This window comes from Gallinula chloropus, assembly GCF_964237585.1.
Source record: "Gallinula chloropus genome assembly, chromosome: Z".
NCBI classification, from domain to species: domain Eukaryota; kingdom Metazoa; phylum Chordata; class Aves; order Gruiformes; family Rallidae; genus Gallinula; species Gallinula chloropus.
In genome coordinates, this window is record NC_140089.1 from 23,001,645 (window position 1) to 23,020,237 (window position 18,593).

Below are 18,593 nucleotides of genomic sequence, written 5' to 3' on the forward strand. Positions count from 1 at the left end.
CTTAGAGAATGTTGCAGTGTGGTTAAGTTAAAAGCAAGGTCTCCCAGCAGTGAGATTTACCTAGTGAAGAGATTATTCACTTTTGATGTCCAAGCCAGAAGAGGAAGAAGCTTTCAGTGTTGCTGTGGCATGTAGATGCACATGCCGTTATAGAAAGGATACACATTGTACAGATGATACTACATCTGACAGGTCAGTCTGTTTTATTAGATAGTTACAGCTTTTTTCTCTGTATTTCCAGTATTTTATAGAGTACAGTACTTCCATGATTTTTAGCTGCATGGCTGGTGATTTATGAAATGTATGTACTCATCAAAAGTACTCCTTGCTCTCTTGGCTATTCCTATTCAAGTCAAGGGTAGAACTTCTTGTGGGAAGAGGAGGATAATGCTGAGTGACTTGTAAATCCCATGACCTTATGCATGTGATGCCAATGAGAATAGCAGTGAACAGCAAAAAAGCAAGATTCTCTGCTAATGGTAAGAATTAATTCTTGGATGTTTTGTGGTTTTCTTTACCTTCTTTTTGATGTCGAGCAACAGAAAATATTATTCTAATAGATACTTTTACAATAGAAATGTATATGCAAAGAAAAATTCCACTTTCAGGACCAGTCTTTCCTTCCTCAGTCTGCAAGAAAAATCAGAGGTCAATTAAGTTGTATATTAATACCTTTTTTGTTTGACTAAATGGAAAAATAGAATGCGGGCAAAATTTCAAAAGACACAATCCTTCAGCAGGCCATGGAAAGAGAACAAAGGAAAGCAACAGATAGAGATGATAGAACTCCAACGAGTTAACCATTTTTGCTCTCCCTGTCTCTCTCTTCTGTGAAAATGTTTACAGTTGCTTCATAGCTTGGCTTTCTCTACAGCTGTGCTATTACTTTTGGGCTCCTTTATTATAAAATTCTGCGACATTTCTACCAGAAACTAGCACAACAGTCTATAGTGTTGGAATTACATTTGACTGCGTCTATCCAAGTGCGCAATGCTGACTATGTCAGTGCTGAAGCAGTTGTGAGTTCTCAGAAGGCTCAACTTACACTGTCCTACCTAGATTTGGAAAGTTGACAGAGTGACAGGTCTGCTGTGTATTTTATTTAGTAATAGTCATTCATAGATTTTAGAGCATCACTTCTATGAAACACTGTGTGCTTCAGGAATTATTTGTGCTGCTATCATCATTATCGTAAGTTTTACAATGCATCTACAGCCTCCAAATAATTACAAATAAACAATCCAACAATTAATAAATCCAGTCCTTCATATTTAATTTGCATTTGCAAGCCATTATAAGACAAACCTGACCAGTATCAGTACACTGGCATCCTGCCTGTTTTTTTTCCCATATTTCTCACACAGAATGCATCAGTAGGCCACAGGGAGTATCACTACCACTCTACAAGAAATTTAATCAGATACCTCATGCTTTTCTGTATTTATGCCTTGATTATTGACTAAACTGTTTTGTAAGGAAAAGAATACAAAAAATAGAAAAGAGAAGACTTCAATTGTGCTGGTTACGCTTTGGACTCACTCCCTTGGGAAATGAGGCTGTTTGTTGTACTCTGAAGTCAAAGGATAAAAGTAATAGAACAATGATACACTTCACATTCTGAGTCTCTTGATCAGTAATGGACTGGTAAACTATCAGAAAATAGTCAAGAGCCAATTAAGAAGTTAATTAATTATGTGAGAACTACTAAGGAAGAATAAAAGGCATGTAAAATGAAAAGGTGAGTCCAGTCCTCTTCCATCAGACTCTGGTCTCTGCCAGCAGTCTGGTTCACTCCTCAAAATTGGAACAGAGCATAGAAAGAACTCTTAAAGCTTTGAAACATTTAAAGCAAAACAAAAAAAAAAAAACCCTTAAAACTCAGCAGAAACCAACAGGGAAAAGATCCAGGAAGCGGATTACTTAACACTTCCAAGTGTATTCAAAATATACAAATGAATTAACTATTTTTTTTTCATAAATTAGATCAATGACTGTAGTGAGATATAAAAAAATCCCTGTGCATGCTCCATGAGGACTTAGAAAAATGATATTTTTTTGTGTTATGAGGCTCTTGCAATGTGTTAAGAAATATGCCAATGTAGATGGATGTAGTGATCTAGTGAGGTAGTCAAAGATTTTCAACAAAATCAGTTTATACAAGGATTCTGCAGGAATTTTTGTTAATAGATACTATGAATTTTTAAGTATATATGCATGTGTAATACAGATATAGGCAAATATGTATATCAATACAGTTTTCTACCATGTCTGGGTTCACAACTTGAGCTACAGGTTTTCTTTTCCTCTGTTATGGCAGGTTGCGATTTGCTCCTTCATGATGATTTCTTCAGGCTGTAGTGGCTGCCTGCTTTAGGCATTTGTAAAACGACTAAGAGCTGGTGCATGATAGTAATATGAATAATGATAATCATGTCAGTTAAGTTTTTTCAGATTTTAACCTGTATTATGCAATTAGACAAATAAACAGGTACAATACAGTGTTACTATTTGCCTTCTAAGGTTAGGGTTTCTGTTTTCTTACAGCTGGATTTTTATTCCTGTAAGAACAGGGCTAAGAATCTTGTGGATGGATTCCAACTGTGCAGCCCTATTTGCAATGTCAGTAATAGCCCCCTAGGAAAGGAGGACGTGGTGTCACTGATGCATCAGTACTTGCAAGAATGAAGCGTTTGAAAACACTTAGTCTTGCTTGCCGAGCAGTCGTTCCTACTCCAGGCCAAGGTCTGAGAAAGCTCCAGTTCTGCATTTTGATGGCAGGTTTTAATTTGTCATGTCAGTTCATGTGTCTATATACACGGAATTCTGAGTAGGTCCCTGTATGTCCAGATATGGCTGTCAGTACTGATTATGGCAGACTTCTTTGTCTTTCCTGTTTCATATCATGGGGGATTAGGAGCTATCAGCTCTTAATTTATGGGAGTTGTTTTTGCCTCTTGTTAAGCCATATATTGTCATGTTGGTAAGCACCATGTAAATGAATAGATAATAAACACTGTGCTGAGACTGTTTGGATAGTTATTGCCAAAAGAGTCCCAGCCAAACACTGCTAGTCATTAATTTTTCCTTCTCTTCCTTTTTGTAGGCTGATTTCCTGTAAAACTTTTCAATTCCATTACAGACCTTTAATGTTTCACATACTTTGCTCAATATTCAACATACATTAATATGTTTACAGAAGAATAGGTCCTTGCTGATAGTCAACAAGCTACCATAGATAAAAAATAAGGTGAATCCACGGGATCTGAGTATTTGCTTCTGAGAAAATAGTCCTGATTTGTCTGACTTTATTCTATCACTCAGTGCATGTTGGGGTAGCATCTGGCTTCTCCAGTCCAGGAGCATCTGGCCAGGGTCTACCTGGTCCTTGTCACAGCCAATCAGGAACAAACGATAAAGATCTCTGTAGACACTTGATTTTCTTCTCTCTTATGCTTTAGCAATGGATATATTGCTCCTGATTACTCTCTATCCCTCTTGGTCAAAAGCAAAAGCAAGGCTGGCTCCTGAATTTGAGACTCTCATGTGGTAAAGAACTAGATTTTGATTATGGACCTGATTCTGGTGTTCATTGTAGAAAATACTCTTTTTGTAAACCAGTAGTATTGAATATAGTTACATAATTTTGAGATTATGCATTGAATAATCATTGAAATAGGAATGTAAAATTGTTAATTTGCTTGCTCTAGAAAAGTTCAATTCAAAGTAGTAGATATGTTTCCTCTTTAATTAGCTGAATTAGTGTTTTTAAGAAGGCAGATCAATTTAGGCTCTTACAGTTCCAAAAGGGATGATGCTTCTGGGGTAAGATTATTAAAACAGACAGTGTCTGTGGAGGGGCAAAGGACCCCAAGAGAGGTCTGCTTCAGATAAGCACCCAACTGTTCAGATGCATTTATGCAGTTTAACAAAATAATTGTGTAACAGGTAAAAAATCTTGTGAGACCAAGTGGTTTTACTAGGATTAGCACTTCTTAGATAACATTATTTTTATTCAGCCACAGGAGGGCAAATGTGCATGGAACATGTACGTTTTCATTTCAGCGCTTCCAGAACAATTTCATTCTCTGGCTTCACAAGGAGCACCCAGTGCAGGATAGAGATCTAATTCTCTCTCTCTCTGTCTCTCTCTCTCTTTATTTTTAAATTACCCTAACTGGCTCTCATGTCCTTAGCAGGGATGTCATGTTTAGGAACGCTATGATTCCCTCATAACTGATTTCTCATTTACTACTCCAAAAAATTATATGTCTCAAGGGAGCTTCTAAAGGCATATTCAACTGTCTTTTTCCTTCTAGTCTGATGTGTTTTGGTATTATGAAGCCTACAATTCCCTAATGTAACTTGTGAGGTTGCTGAAGTACATGCTGTTGCTGCAACTGAGATGTGAAGGGGTACTAGTTTAGGGATTACTGCTGTCCTTTGCTCAGATGTTCCAGCCATTCCATTGCAAGCTTTGCATCCAGATTTTCTTGTTTATCTGGCAGTTCATTATTTAAGGCCAGCCTGTCAAAATAGGTTAAATATTCTTTGGGAAACATGGTCACATCTTTGAGACACCACAAATATGTTTAATACAAAAAGATTGGCTTGATAAAAGAAACACGATAAACTTGCATCCCCCAAAATACTTATCTGCTGTTCCATGAGGATTTCTAAGAGAATCAGTATGCAATGACAAATCTCATGGCAATAAATTCCTGGAAAAGGCACAGAGAGAGACCAGCAAAGCAGTGAAAATGATTGCTGATGATTTGTTCTAACTACTTGACCTTGTGACATCTCCCCCAGATATATGACCAAGATGGGACACTGCAGCACTTTATTGATGGTGGAGAACCCAGTAAGTCAAGCTGGATGAGGTATATCCGATGTGCAAGGCACTGTGGGGAGCAGAACCTAACAGTGGTTCAGTACAGGTAAAGTATATTTTGTTTCATTCAGTGCAGCAAAATGAAAGTGTTTTTAGTCACAAACCCAACTGCCACCAGTGCTGTCACCTTTGATTGCAATGGCAGTAGCAGAGCTTTTGAGAATGCACTCATTTGGGACAGCACAAAAGCCACAGGGTATAGCGAGGATGAGTTTAACTTTGCTTGCCCTGAGCTGAGGCCATCATGGTAAGCATGCTAGCCCCAGATCTCCTGGGAGCACATACAGCCCAGTGTCACTCGTGTGACCACCACATTGCACAGGGTCCTCGGTGCGTTTTCAAGTGGTCTGGTTGGATGTAAGCCAACACAAGCAATCTCCTACCCTTAATAAAGATGCCTGTGCTAGAGGAAGGGGGGAAAATGGCAGGAGAGGAGTTTTGAGACCTCAGGCTTTCTGCGAGCCAGCCATGAGACACGTATACACCTAAAGCTTCCACCCTGAGTGCACCTGCTAGCCAAGATTGCTGGAGTGTGTGCCTGTTATGTTGCTGGCTAGAGAAGGTCAAAATGTGAAGAAAAATGTAAAGAAATTATGGTGCATTTTACTTTGTACTCACAAACTGATCCAGAAAACCCAGACAACGCATTACATAAATACATGATCTCAGCTATAAACAAATCTTATGCCTCAGAATCAGAAGCAACTGCTTGGCCTTATTAAACATGGTAGGAAGCACATCAAAGAATGCCCTGTGTTTGCCAGTCACAGTGAGCAGTCCTGATTTTGGCTAGTCATTTTAGAGAGTGGAGTTTCTTTTCGTTAGAAAGAATCTTAAACTTATTTAAAGTACCTTTAAAATTAAAAATAAAACATAAAAAAGCAAGCTAAAATGAAATATATATAAAGTTTGATTATCCCATAGGGTTCCAATTTAACAATGGTAAAATTGTTCAATTGTAATTTCAGCTTTTTTATTCTTTGGCCAGTTGACTAAATAATGCTGCAGTTAAAAAAAATAACAGTCCTATTTATACATTACAAATCTTTTATTATAGCCTTAAATATCTGATATTTATAGCCGAAGTCCTGTCAGATTTTTAAATAAACACAGTGGATAATGAATAAGGATTGCTATGATGAAAGAGTATTTTTGTAGGTATCTTGTGAACTATTTCGCAGTGTAGTGGTGCGTGAGTGTGCATATATATATATAAAATAAGAAAAAAATACATACACATACATATATATATATAGATGACAAACCTAAATGAAAAGTGAGCATGAGAAAGTCATTACACATCTGTCAATATTAAGTGGATTTTACAACTCTCCTTTCATGATGGAGTTTTTACTTAGAGTTCCCTCTGTTGATCTGTTTTCGATTACTTCAGATCTTTATAAAATGAACTACAAAAACACAATTTAAAAAATTGGCATCCATCACCAGTGACTGCATCCAAGTGTAAGAAAATAGAAAAGTTGGACACTGAAAAACCGGCCTAATTTTTATTGTACATGGACGTCCTCCTCACAGAAAGTCAGCTGGTTTAAATTCATTCTGTTATGATTTGTAATATCTAAATGGAATTTTCTTCAAAGTGCTCTTGATTGATTGACCCTTAGCTGAACGTTTTGTTTTTATTTTGAGGCTGACAATAATGTTTGTTGGCATGTGTTCTGCTTCAACTGCGTTGGGACGCCATGAAGATATCTTTATGAGTCATCCAACCAAAATACTAAATACATGTCAGCAAAGGAAATATTATCCGAAAAGGGAAAAATCCCTTTGATGTACTTCAGCATGCAGAGATTTCTGCGAGTTTTGGAAGCTCTGCACGCTTGTAAGGGACGGTGTACGCTTACACTTTTTTTTCCGTGCCTACTCCAAGCCTCACAGACCACCCATTGCTCAAAAACAGTTCTGCTCTTTCAGCGGCAAAGTGTGTCATTTGGTTTTAGCACATTCATTTGCTGGGCTGCTGTGTTTATGTTAAGGGAAGCCAAACTGAGAGATGAAATGTTACAAGGGTGAAGTACAAAGTAGACTCAATTTTTCTCAAGTTAGGAGATGCTGGTAATTTATAGCACGGCTCCGATTTTCATTTTTATGTAACAGTGGAAAGAATTAACAAAATGCACAGCTCTGGGAAAAAAAAAGAGAGGGAGAAGAGGAGAGGAGGAGGAGGAGGACACCACAGAGGAGATGGGGAGACACAAAAGGGAGAGTTTTTGTCAGATATTCATAGAAGGGTAGGAAAACCATTCTGCTTAGCTAGCAGTGCCCTCCTGAGACAGGGTGGCAGTAAGCGAGGAAAATAACAAGATAAATGAAATTTTTGCAGCTGCTAGTAAAATATTGAGAATCTGCACTTTTTTATTGATCTTTATGATCCTGTTGCCAAGAGCCACTTTGCGGTGACAAAATATGTTGACAAGTGCATATCTCACTGCCATGAAAAATGTGGTAAAGGATTCTCCTTATGTCTGCAGTGTTATACAAGGAACAAATTGCATCGCTACAGCCAATTCTTTACAGAAAGTCTAAATTTAAGGCCTACCAACCCTAAACACTTTTATCTTGAACTTCAGGCTAACGTTTGTAGCAATTCTTCACTCAGAAAACCAGTGGAGGCCTAACACTTTTTTTTTTTTTCTTGGTCTATAGATGGTTTTCTGCCTTACATAAGCTGTTATAAAAAATGGACATTTCTTGGTACTTTGACTGTATCATTTTGGTATGTAATCCTTCAGCGAGAGTGGAGTGTTCCTCTTGTATATATTGAATTTCTATCTATCTCTCAGGAGTGTGTTTTACTGTTCCATGTGAAGCCTGAGGGAATAGCCACTACAAACTGATAACATTTTTATTTTATCTTATGCCTGGTCTTTTAGCTGTGGAAGTATTACTCTGAAGCTATTTACATCAGTGCAAGATCAGGACAAGGGTATTGTTTTTTATGCTAGAAACTCTAGGACATTTTCCTTCTTTTTTCCCCCCTTCAACTCCCAGTTCAGAAGTCAGGGAATATATACAGTCTTTTCTCACAGAGGGTCATGCGATGTCACATTTAAGGTAACGCTAATTTACACTTGCTGAAGGATCACCAATGTTACCCTCATGTTCCATACAGGGAAGGAGTTTTGTAGTTGCATGTTCGTATTAACCCTGAACATATTTATTTATTTAGTTTACATTTCCCTGAGCCAAAGTCTACTTTACTCAGCAATACAGGATCTCTCTTTTTGGTGGTATATTGCTGTAATGAAAAGCCACATCATACTACTTTAAATCTCTTACTAAAAGCACTCATTCAACTGAAAGATTTGTTGTTCATTTACCCCTAAAAAATGTTAACTCTGACTTAGATGACAAATGTAAAACTGTTTAAATGGCTGAACTTACTGAACTCTGTGCACAAAATGAAGCATTTCTAAAATCAATTTAAAAGGGACACTGCAGGAAAGTATAAGTCTTCTAATAAAACCTTGGTGCTTGTAACATCTTAGTGTTTCAGATATGCTAGTTACAAAGTGCCTGTAAGCTCTTTGTTACCCTATGCTACAGCGACGAAGTCCTTCCTTGGTGATAGATTCGGTTTTAAAATAATCAGTAAGTTATTCATTCAGTTATCTGAGGAAATGCTTTCAAAACAATGGATTTCTGGTGTAATGCTGTGTATGATAACATTAAAATGCCTGATTCCTCAATTAGGTTGTTTTTTTTCTTTTTCTCTTGATTAGGTCAAATATATTCTACCGGGCTTGTATAGATATCCCCAGGGGCACGGAGCTGTTGGTGTGGTACAATGACAGCTACACATCTTTCTTTGGAATCCCTCTGCAGTGCATTGCACAAGATGAAAATTGTAAGTCCTCCCTTGCATTTGTACCTGTGTAAGCCAGAATTCCTGTTTCATACCTAATCAGCTCTATACCTAGAGTATTTTAAGACACATTAAATGAAGGTAGTTATATATTTAAGGTAAGCCTGACGTGCACAAAATAAAACCCTGAAGCTGAGATATTTAGGCTGTGCAAAATCATGGTATAATTACCTAAGTAAGCGGAGGTGTTTGGAAATGTTCAGGTATGTGCAATTAAACAGCAGATTTCTCCCCATGGCAGCCCCACATGACTTGGCAGTGTGTAGAATCACTCTTCCTTACAAGTGATTCATTCTCGGTCTGTTTTTGACTGAGCTGCTTGCCCCCCTCCATTGTTATCAGACCTATCACAAGAGACTGTCTTGCAAAAACAGTAATCCATTGCAGGTCCACAAGGCCTCTGCTAGTGATTTTTCCTTCTATTACCACTCAAGAAAAGCTTTGTCTGACTGATTGTAGAGATGTCATCTTTGTGGTTAAAAGGTAAATGCCAGCTTCTATAAATACAGAGAGAGTATAAGCAGCCTGAAATGACAATGAATCTCCATTCCATCCTGGCCATCCCCACTTCCATCCACTTCCATCTACCCCTTCTCAATATTTTGTTTTAATTTGCTAGGAATCCTCACAAAATTAAGCATGTAACTTGTAACACAGACCCCGTGTAACCTTGTGCTGGATACCTTTGTCTGTGATGGGAGTAGGTCAATTTCACTGCTTGTTTGTGGAACTTGGTTAGACCTTGCATCAAACACCTCTCTTCCATGTTAGCAGCTATGTGTATCTACATGGTGGAGGAAACCAATAACAGAGGCCTGATTGACTCTGGTCTAAAGTAACCCCATGGCTGCCCATGCTTAGTCAATTACATATAAGACACATTTTTTTGGTTGAGTACTTGGATACCTCAGCAGCGATGCTAGGATGAACTCATGTCTCGTAGCGACTTAAATACTGAACCATGCAGCAATAAAACAGCAAGATAGCAGGGATTAAACTGTCAAAAATAAACATCCTTTTTCATCTTGAGTTTTCAAATCTGCTGGGTTTGAGAGAAGTTTAAAAGAAATTTAATTACTGGCAGTAATATCAGCTGATAAAACTCATGCTCCTCAGTGTACAATACAGAAATATTATTTTTTCTTTCATGAGCTGAAGTTTACAAACCCTTTATTTGAAAACCAAAGCACTATAGTTATAATATCTAAATATTGTCCTTTGCTATTTTGCTGCGAGGGAAATTAGAGTTTCACCCACAGAGAGACTGACCTGGGCAGATGAAATGAACCTCAGAGCATGGGGCCAGCTGCAGGCTGGTATACGACTTAACTACCTCTTAAGACCTCAGAATAGACCTGCATAACTTTTGCATAGACGTATTTTCACCTGGTATAAACCCTGCCTATATTCCTCAGGCCTTTAATATCCTGATCTTATTGCTTCTACAGACTTTTGTGAATACAATTAAAAAAAAATAGTTATCTGCTTCTTGTGTGCGAATGTTGGGGCAAAATGAAAGCACACAAATTGTCCCTTGTACTGGCAAAAGGCACAGAAGATGTATTATATGCTTCAAACTTGTGATAGACAGCCCCATGTGTGTAACTCTACTTATAAATCAACTCCTCAGATACTACAGAAAAGAGTAGCCCAGGAAGGACCTCAACTTAAGTAAATTAAATAGCATGTAGTATTATAATATTGAAGTTACTGTGATTGATGGAAGACAGTAAGACGTAACTCTGGGAAGTGACGGGCATTATTTAAGGTATTACCAAAACATGAATTTGTATTACATTTTCATTGTTCATTAAATATTGTTGGATCATTCCAGATCACAACTGAAATTTAATTGTCATATTTGCTCTTAGAAATCTATCAACATGACTTACCTAAACATAGTTGCAGTTTCTAAGAACCTCTTTAGTAGGTGCTATGTACCTACATGTGGATACACACATCTAAACACTTTGGGACAGTAACAAAATGTGTGGCCATATGTAGACATAAACAAATACATACAATATATTTAGTTCTAAAATTTTCATTAAAAATTATCTCATGAGGTTGTGTGCCAAAATTAGAAAGCATGAGAAGGTACTGGGCCCAGGTGGCTTAAATTATGCTTCTTTTTGCATCATGGTAAAACCTTTCATTAGCTGCCATCATTTTCAGACAGGACATTTGCTACATCGTCATCTAGATGGTGCTCAGAGAGTGAGGCAGCTGTTCAACATTCTTCTTTAGGTTTGACCTCCTGCCTTAACATGCAGCATTCAAATTCAACATTAAAGCACTTTGCTAGAACAGAATATTGCATTTGTTACTGAAATATCTGAAAAAGTCATTGAATTAGTGATCATAAGATTTAATGGGACTAGAAACATTTTTTTTTCTTATTTTGTGGGTGGGAAATTGATGCATAAAGACATCTCTGCCTATACTTTGCATTGTCTTGTGGTGATCTAACTGCTCTTAGCCTTAATCATACAAGTCATGGTGAAGTCACTGGGTTTGTGTTCTACTGGCTATGTGACTATTTGTAAGTGTAATAGTGTAATACCCTTAGTGGCTGCCCTTTAAGAGGATAAGGGAACTATTGCTGCAGTTGTACCTCAAGGAGTGTCTGAGCAAGGATTTTTTTCCCCCCATGCTCATTTCTCAAAATTCATGCTTGTCTGTGATATAACAATTGGACATGCTGACTGCAACATGCAGAGTCAGGGTATCATAAGTGCAGCAGCATTTTCTTTCAGATGACAATCCCATTGTGCAATAAACACGTATCACAGTCAGGCTTCTCTGAGTCCTTTCAGTCTCAGACACCCCTTTGCATGAATTTTCATTTCAGTGTCACAGAATCAGCATCACCCATTCAGATCACTGTCTCATTTAAGCCCCCCCTTTTTTTTTTCATTGTTAAAATAAAGTTGTTTAATTCTAGTGTCAAGAAAATGGATGTTGGTATTTTATTTTTTTTTTTGGTGTCTCCCAACACTGTGTTAGTTTTTAAAAGGCATAAAAAGGATCTTATTTACTTTTCTTGTTTTCTCCCAGTGAATGTCCCTTCGACTGTAATGGAGGCCATGTCCAGACAAGACACCCTACAGCCATTTAATAAAAGTAGCAAACTATCCCCTGCCACTCCACAGCGATCCATAGTATTTCCACAGACTCCGTGTAGCAGAAATTTTTCTCTCCTGGATAAGTCTGGGTCCATCGAGTCAGGATTTAACCAGATCAGTGTCAAAAACCAACGAGTTCTTGCAAGCCCAACTTCAACAAGCCAACTAAATTCTGAGTTCAGTGACTGGCATCTTTGGAAATGTGGGCAATGCTTTAAGACTTTCACCCAGCGGATCCTCTTACAGATGCATGTGTGTACGCAGAACCCTGACAGGTAAAGCCCAGGCTCTCTTTATTTCTGTATCTACTGATAGCCAGATCCACTGCTTTCTTCTTTTATCAAGCTGTTATCATTTCCAAAACCAAACCATTATTAGGAGGAGCCTGTATGACATAATTCATCTGTGGCTGTGTGAAGTAAGCCGATAAAAAAACATTGCTTGACTTCACTATTTGTAAAAGCATTTGGTGCCTAAATGTGCAGATAAAAGGAAATAGCTAAGGATATAATCTTGTTTTCAGAGTGGTTTGGTACATCTGATGGAGGCAACAAAATAGAAGGAAAATTTATGAATATCACAGATGGAAAAATGAGGTCAAGATAATTAAAAGTCTCTCTGTCTTCCAAAGACAATCTAACTTACTGCTCAGTGGCTGTCACAGTCATTTCAGGGTTCACCTATAGTGTGCAATGTGTATGAACTTAATTAAGTACTAAGAGGTAATGAATTGGAATTTTTTGCTTAGTACTATTTTTCTTCAGAGCATGCAAACCCATAAATCGTGCAAAGCTGTCAAAAGGAAATACCTACTCCACTAGTGATGTGGAGGAAAACAGATGCCACTTATTCAATAAACTAATATCCACACAGAAGAAAAATGTTGACTAGATACCTCAGAGTCAAAGTTGGTTTGAAAGTTTGTCAATACAGAATTTTATGGCCGTGAACTGAGGATGAAATTTAGCTGAACAAGTGAATTAAAATTTCAGGTACTCTGACCGGTGGCACAGTAAATATAATGGAACCATTATTTATGAATCAAAGCTGGTTTATTTGACAATTTTGGTAGCTGGCAGGACAAAAGACAAAAATCAAATTAATTCAATAAAAAAGGCTGCCCATGTTGTCTCTTCTTCAGCTGCGAAGAAGATTTGAGCAGAACAACTGAATCCCTGGAAGGTTGTTTCCTAAAGCAGCATTTAGTTGTGAATTGCATTTAACCAAAGCAGTATCAAAAAATAGTCAACACTGAGTCTGTGCATGTGTTTGTATGCATGTCTATGTCTTTCTGTGTACGTGGTTATCTACGTGTACACATATGCTTCGTGATTCTGTGGGTATGGAGATGCTGGAGCAGAAATCCAGGTTTCCAGGAAGAAACATCAAGCATGCTAGGGGCAAACTAGATTACATGCAAATCTTCATAGAATTTAGAGTTGATAGTATTGTGAATGCAAAAAAACCCCCAAATCCTTTCAACATTTCCTGGATTTTATTCAGGCTTTCGCGAAAACAAACACCATTCTAAGGAAGCTGTAGGACACAACTGTCAGTTAAGTGCCACCATGCAGAATATACATCCCAAAAGGTCTCTCTCCTAAGTTTCATGGACTCTTGTGTTTCCATTATTAGAGTATCCTAAGAATACAGTAAAGCATAAAATGCTGCATCAGGGAACCTGAAAGAGATATGTTATGAGGCTCCCCCAGAAACTTTTTCAGTGATTCATCCAACCAGATGTGACACCTAGATTTCATCCTTTCCTTCACCTGACCCTGTGTCTTCCTTTATGAAGAACCAACCTGCAGACAGTAGTTAATGCAAGAAGAGTCTCTCCTAATGGGGCTGTTCTGCACTCTAAGGCATAGTTAAATATCCGTTTTTCCAGAGAGAGAAGATGAGGATAAATCTATTCTACAATTAGGTCTTTCATCTTAGTGGTGAGCGATATGATTTTTTTTTAAATTTATTTTTATTTTCTTCTACATATGTTGTGCCAAATATTTTCTGAAATCCAGGCTGGATTTTAAGACTTTCCCCTTAGAGATGAACAACCTCATTAACAGATTACTGATTTATGATGTCTTACTGTTTTCTCTCCTGTGCCTATCTAATTTATCCATGCAGAACAGATACAACAGAAAGTGAAAAGCATTTTAAATTCAGAATATCCTACAGCATAGTAGGAAAATTATCTAGACTAGAAGACAGGTTGGCTGCCCCAGGAGCAAAGAGAGCAAAGGATGATTAAAGAAAGGTCTCACCAGATTTGAGTAGGACTGTAATGGAGAGGATATAGGACTTTGGGTGGTGTTATAACCCAGGAACTTCCAGGAAGATTTGAAACATAAGAGCCAATGTCTTTTTCTCAACATTCACACTGGGTAATTTAGATGTTTTCCTCTTTGGGTTGTTGAGTTTTGTGAATCCTGTTCTTGAGAAAGTTTTTCTCTTGTGTTACATAGCATAAAACCTAAATGAGGTTGCAAGGATCAATCTGCTTCATAAATACTAAGTACTGCAGTGCTTTGTTCTGTGACACCAGTGTTGCCTGTGTACAGAAAAAAACGTCTTACATCTCTATGCTTTCATTAAATAAATTTAAAGGAGTACATTGAAAAGGAGAGCAGACTCCTTTCAGAGGTCAGTTTTGTAATGCTGCCTTTGTTCCTGTGAGGCGTTACCATCAACATAACTGCTGTAAGCTCATTTCCTGACAGGTATTCTTTAGAGCTCTATGTGGGATGTCAGTCACGTGAATGTAAGTTCACTGCAGTTTGCTCAGTGTTTGAAATTATCGGAATACAGTTACTGCAGGTTACAACTGCCCTAACATCTGGGTTCTCATATCCCTGGTTAGAATTATTGCAGGTTAAGCTCACATCACGGGCAGCTTTTTGTCTTTTAACAGGTGCCTGCACCTCAGCTATTTAGTGATACAGTGGCTGGGAAAGAGTTGTCTTTGGTTGCTTAAACACTGCATTTCTACAGATGAAAAATTCCTAAAATGCACAAAATTTCCTGGAGACAAGAGACTAAGGTATGATTTGTGGAAGAATACCTGCATGGCAGCCTGAAGTACTAGGTGCAACTCTCTGGTTTGTATTTACTCGATGATATCTGCTGCACCGCTACGGCTGATAAACAGCTCCCCATTTATTGTCAGCAATTTGTGAGCACACCAGCCACTATATCTTTGATGTGACTGAAGCAGCAGGGGCTGTCTTCCCTAGGAAATTACTTTAGGCTATCTGCTCTGGCTTTGTATTTGTTTTTGAACAATGCTGATTACCTACAGCATGAGGTTTGGAGAAACAGCTTCGAATCTATACAGGAGTGCAATTCATGGGCTGAAATTTGAGAAAAGAAGGCTACTTGGGGATTAAGAAATTAAAAAAAAGAACTTACTTTAAAGCCACTTAGATACGGAAAACATCTGAATGAGAGTAGACATAAAAAAGGCTAAAATATATTTAATTCCATGAGGCAGTAAGAAGTAAATATTCCAGTTAAATAGGCATATTATTTAGTAAATAAAAATATTTTAAAATTATTAATACAAAATAGGGAAAATCATTAAAACCATCTACTATGTTTGTTTAGATTATGATTAGGATTGTAATGTAAATTTGAAGAGATTTTAAATGATTTACTGGTATAAATACAATTTACTTCTCTCCTTCCGCCAAGACTTTTTAGTTGGTTATATTTTGTTAGGCTTCCCTTTGAACTCAATGGTAATTGGGGTTGGAGTGGGTATGGGAGATGAAGATTTATATCCATCAAGATCTGAATTCTGGGACTTCCTGAGCCTTTGGGACTTTATTTTAAAGCCTTGTCCAGACCGAAGCATTTGAGCCACAATTCCTTGAAGCAAAAATCAGAAATCTATTTTCTCTTCTGGTTTTTGTTTGGTTTTTTTCTCCGCTTGCTTCAGAAATCCCCAACAATTCTATCTGGGGGAGCTCCAGAAAGGGGTAACAAAAAGCCTTTGATCACAGTGAATCCTCTTTAGAGCAATTTTTATTTTTATTATGTTTCTGTAAAAGCAAGTACTTTCCTAATAATGATGCAGTTTCTTTTAATGGCATCTTTCTTCTTTTTCACTATGATCACCAGATTCAGGATGTGCGGGTGTTGAGGGAAGGCAGATAGCTGCCATTCTCCAGAGCTGTCTCTAGGACATGTTCGTATAAAATATATACATTTGTGTGATATTCTTATTTACTGTCACGTATTTAAGCTGGCAATTTGTGGGAAAACTCATTCCATAAGTCTGTCCACGGCTGAAAGATTATGGGTGTTATCTATCCCTTACAATTCTTGTTAACTTCAAAGGTGTTATTGGACTCACATTTGGCTGTAGCACCTCAATATTAAACAGTGAGTTATGTTTTCTTAAAACAGGAGCTTGAACTTTGAAGTTGCCATTTTAATAGACCCTTTTCTCCAAGATCCAGTATGTATTTATCTTTTTCTTTATAGGTTCTGTGCCTTTGGCCTTGATGTTCTCCCCGGGTCCATTAATTAATTAAAATATTTCCCAAACCAGACCTACAAAGGTACATGTTGTGAGCAAGACTTGTCTATTTCTGTTTATAGAGTGACTTCTGATCATTGCTCAGTTAAAGAAAACATCATGCTGAATTTAATCCTTGTTGTTGCACAATGTTTTCACAAAGGTTTGCAAACTCCCAGTATGCATAGCTAGTTACAACAAAGGGTGTACAGAACAGCAATTCTCCTTGACAGCTTCAGAAGTTTGAGAACCCTTCAAGTGTGCTAACTTTCTACTTTTGATAGTTCCTTCACAAACATTTGTAAGAGACAAGCCCAGAACTCCCAGTAGGTCCAGGTCTGCCATCCCCACCGCAGCGCAGTGCCTGAAGTGCTCAGGGAAGTAGCTCTGCTGCCTGAGAGGAACACCAAGGCAGTAGGGGATGTAGAGTCCAGAGGCAGTGAATGAAATCATGCTGATGTCTGAGATGCTTCTCTGTGCAGTACCCTTCGATGTTGCTTTGTTCTCCAGACTCTTTGCTCACCTTGCTAGGAGAAGACATTGCTGCAAAATACCTTTCCATCAGGACAACTGCAATCTAACTCCTTTGACTGTAGCTGTGCTCTTAATGCTGTGTGTTGTATACAGGCCTGTCCCTGAAAGCTGATGCTGACCTCATTTCAGTGTACCCTGCTTTCATTTATTTTGCAGAGGCTGTGGTATGAAAGCCTTCCCCCAACACACCATGAAACCCTGCCCTGGGTTCAATGGAGCCCTGAAACACAGTTTGGGACCTTGACATCAATCACATTGGTTTCTTACATATTCTTAGTTCTCAACAAGTAGAACAGCACATTCAAGCCCATGTCAGTCTCTCTTTCAGCTGACACTTTTCTAGCTTTTTCTACGGGGAAAAAAATGACAGCGGTGTAAAATTTTATCTCCATGATCTGACAGTGTTTCTATGATAGTGTTGCAGGTATTAAGGAACTTATCATTACAGACAATTCCTCTTCTTAAGGTTGCACTGGGATTCCATATGCCACTTGAAAACAGAAAATTCACTTCTAAAAAGGTCTCACTAGTAACCCATTCGTTGTAAAGGAAAGAATTTGAAAATTCAATGGAAAATAATGATAAGATTTTTTTCATGATTCTAATAATTCAGACTAGAAATTATTTATGATGTAGAAAGTAAGTTTATATTGGCTGGATATACTCAGGAATCAGGGCTTGGAAAGTATTTTGTTCTAGTATAGTAATAGTACAAGATAAATAACTAAAGGTTATATCACTATTGCTAAACAAAAATCTAAAAAGAATCAATCTAAATACAGTTGTCTGTCATCAGCTATTCCAGGTGCAAATATAAGGATTTTTCTATTGTTACAGAAAAATAACATCCCCTGCATGAAGGATGAGCTTTTGTGAGGTTCAATAAGCCTTACAGGAAAACATGCGGTTTGAACAGTTCCTATATGTGGTGTAGTTTCACCCAGAAAAAAGTAGCTACAGAAGTGAGAAAACTGTAAGACAGAAAAAGACATCACAAAGCAGCAAAATCATTTAATTGTCTAAATTAGGGAGTATAAAGTATTATTACTAGTTTCCTTTTGAAAATAGAACTTGAAAATCTTGGAAAAGATCAAAATCCAAATAACTATAAAACCTGAAAACTGTTACATTGATGTTGCTCTTTTCTGAGTTTCACTTTAAATGTCTTGTGTTCCCATAGTGGGACATCATACAGACAGTGACTTTAAGGCTAGGGTCTCTAGAAAAAGCTGTGGGACCCTAGCCCACTAATAATAATAGTAAAGCTAGATAGCTGATTGACAGTGCACACAGTTAAAGACAGCATTGTAATTTTTTTGTAAAAGGATTTCCTTCCTTCAAGCTTAGACAAGACAGAGAATTAGAAAGATATGTAGCTAGGTGTTTAATGAAAAGCATTAGAACTGCTTTTGATGGCTGTCATCACATCATTTTCTTCTGCACATTGCTATATATGAGATTGTCTGTCCTTAAATGTGACATAAAAATACTATATGAGAAGATTTTGCTCAGGCTTGATTTATATCTGGAAGGGCCAACAAGATCATTGTAGAAAATGCAATGTTGAAGACATTCAAAACTATGTTGTTTCTGCTACATGATAGAAGAAGTATTTCTTCACAGTCAGCATGTACT

The 18,593-nt window shown here is 37.6% G+C and overlaps 1 protein-coding gene across 1 annotated transcript in view; it reads left to right on the plus strand.

Moving 5' to 3' along the window:
* The window catches only part of PRDM6 (PR/SET domain 6), a gene marked incomplete at both ends in the record, with an annotated part of 72,489 nt that overhangs the window by 43,318 nt on the left and 10,578 nt on the right, over nucleotides 1-18,593 (plus strand). Inside the window, 3 exons of the mRNA XM_084278025.1 lie at nucleotides 4,810-4,937; nucleotides 8,635-8,759; nucleotides 11,835-12,177. Coding sequence (XP_084134151.1) covers nucleotides 4,810-4,937; nucleotides 8,635-8,759; nucleotides 11,835-12,177 — 596 coding nt within the window. The remainder of the gene's footprint in view (nucleotides 1-4,809; nucleotides 4,938-8,634; nucleotides 8,760-11,834; nucleotides 12,178-18,593) is intronic.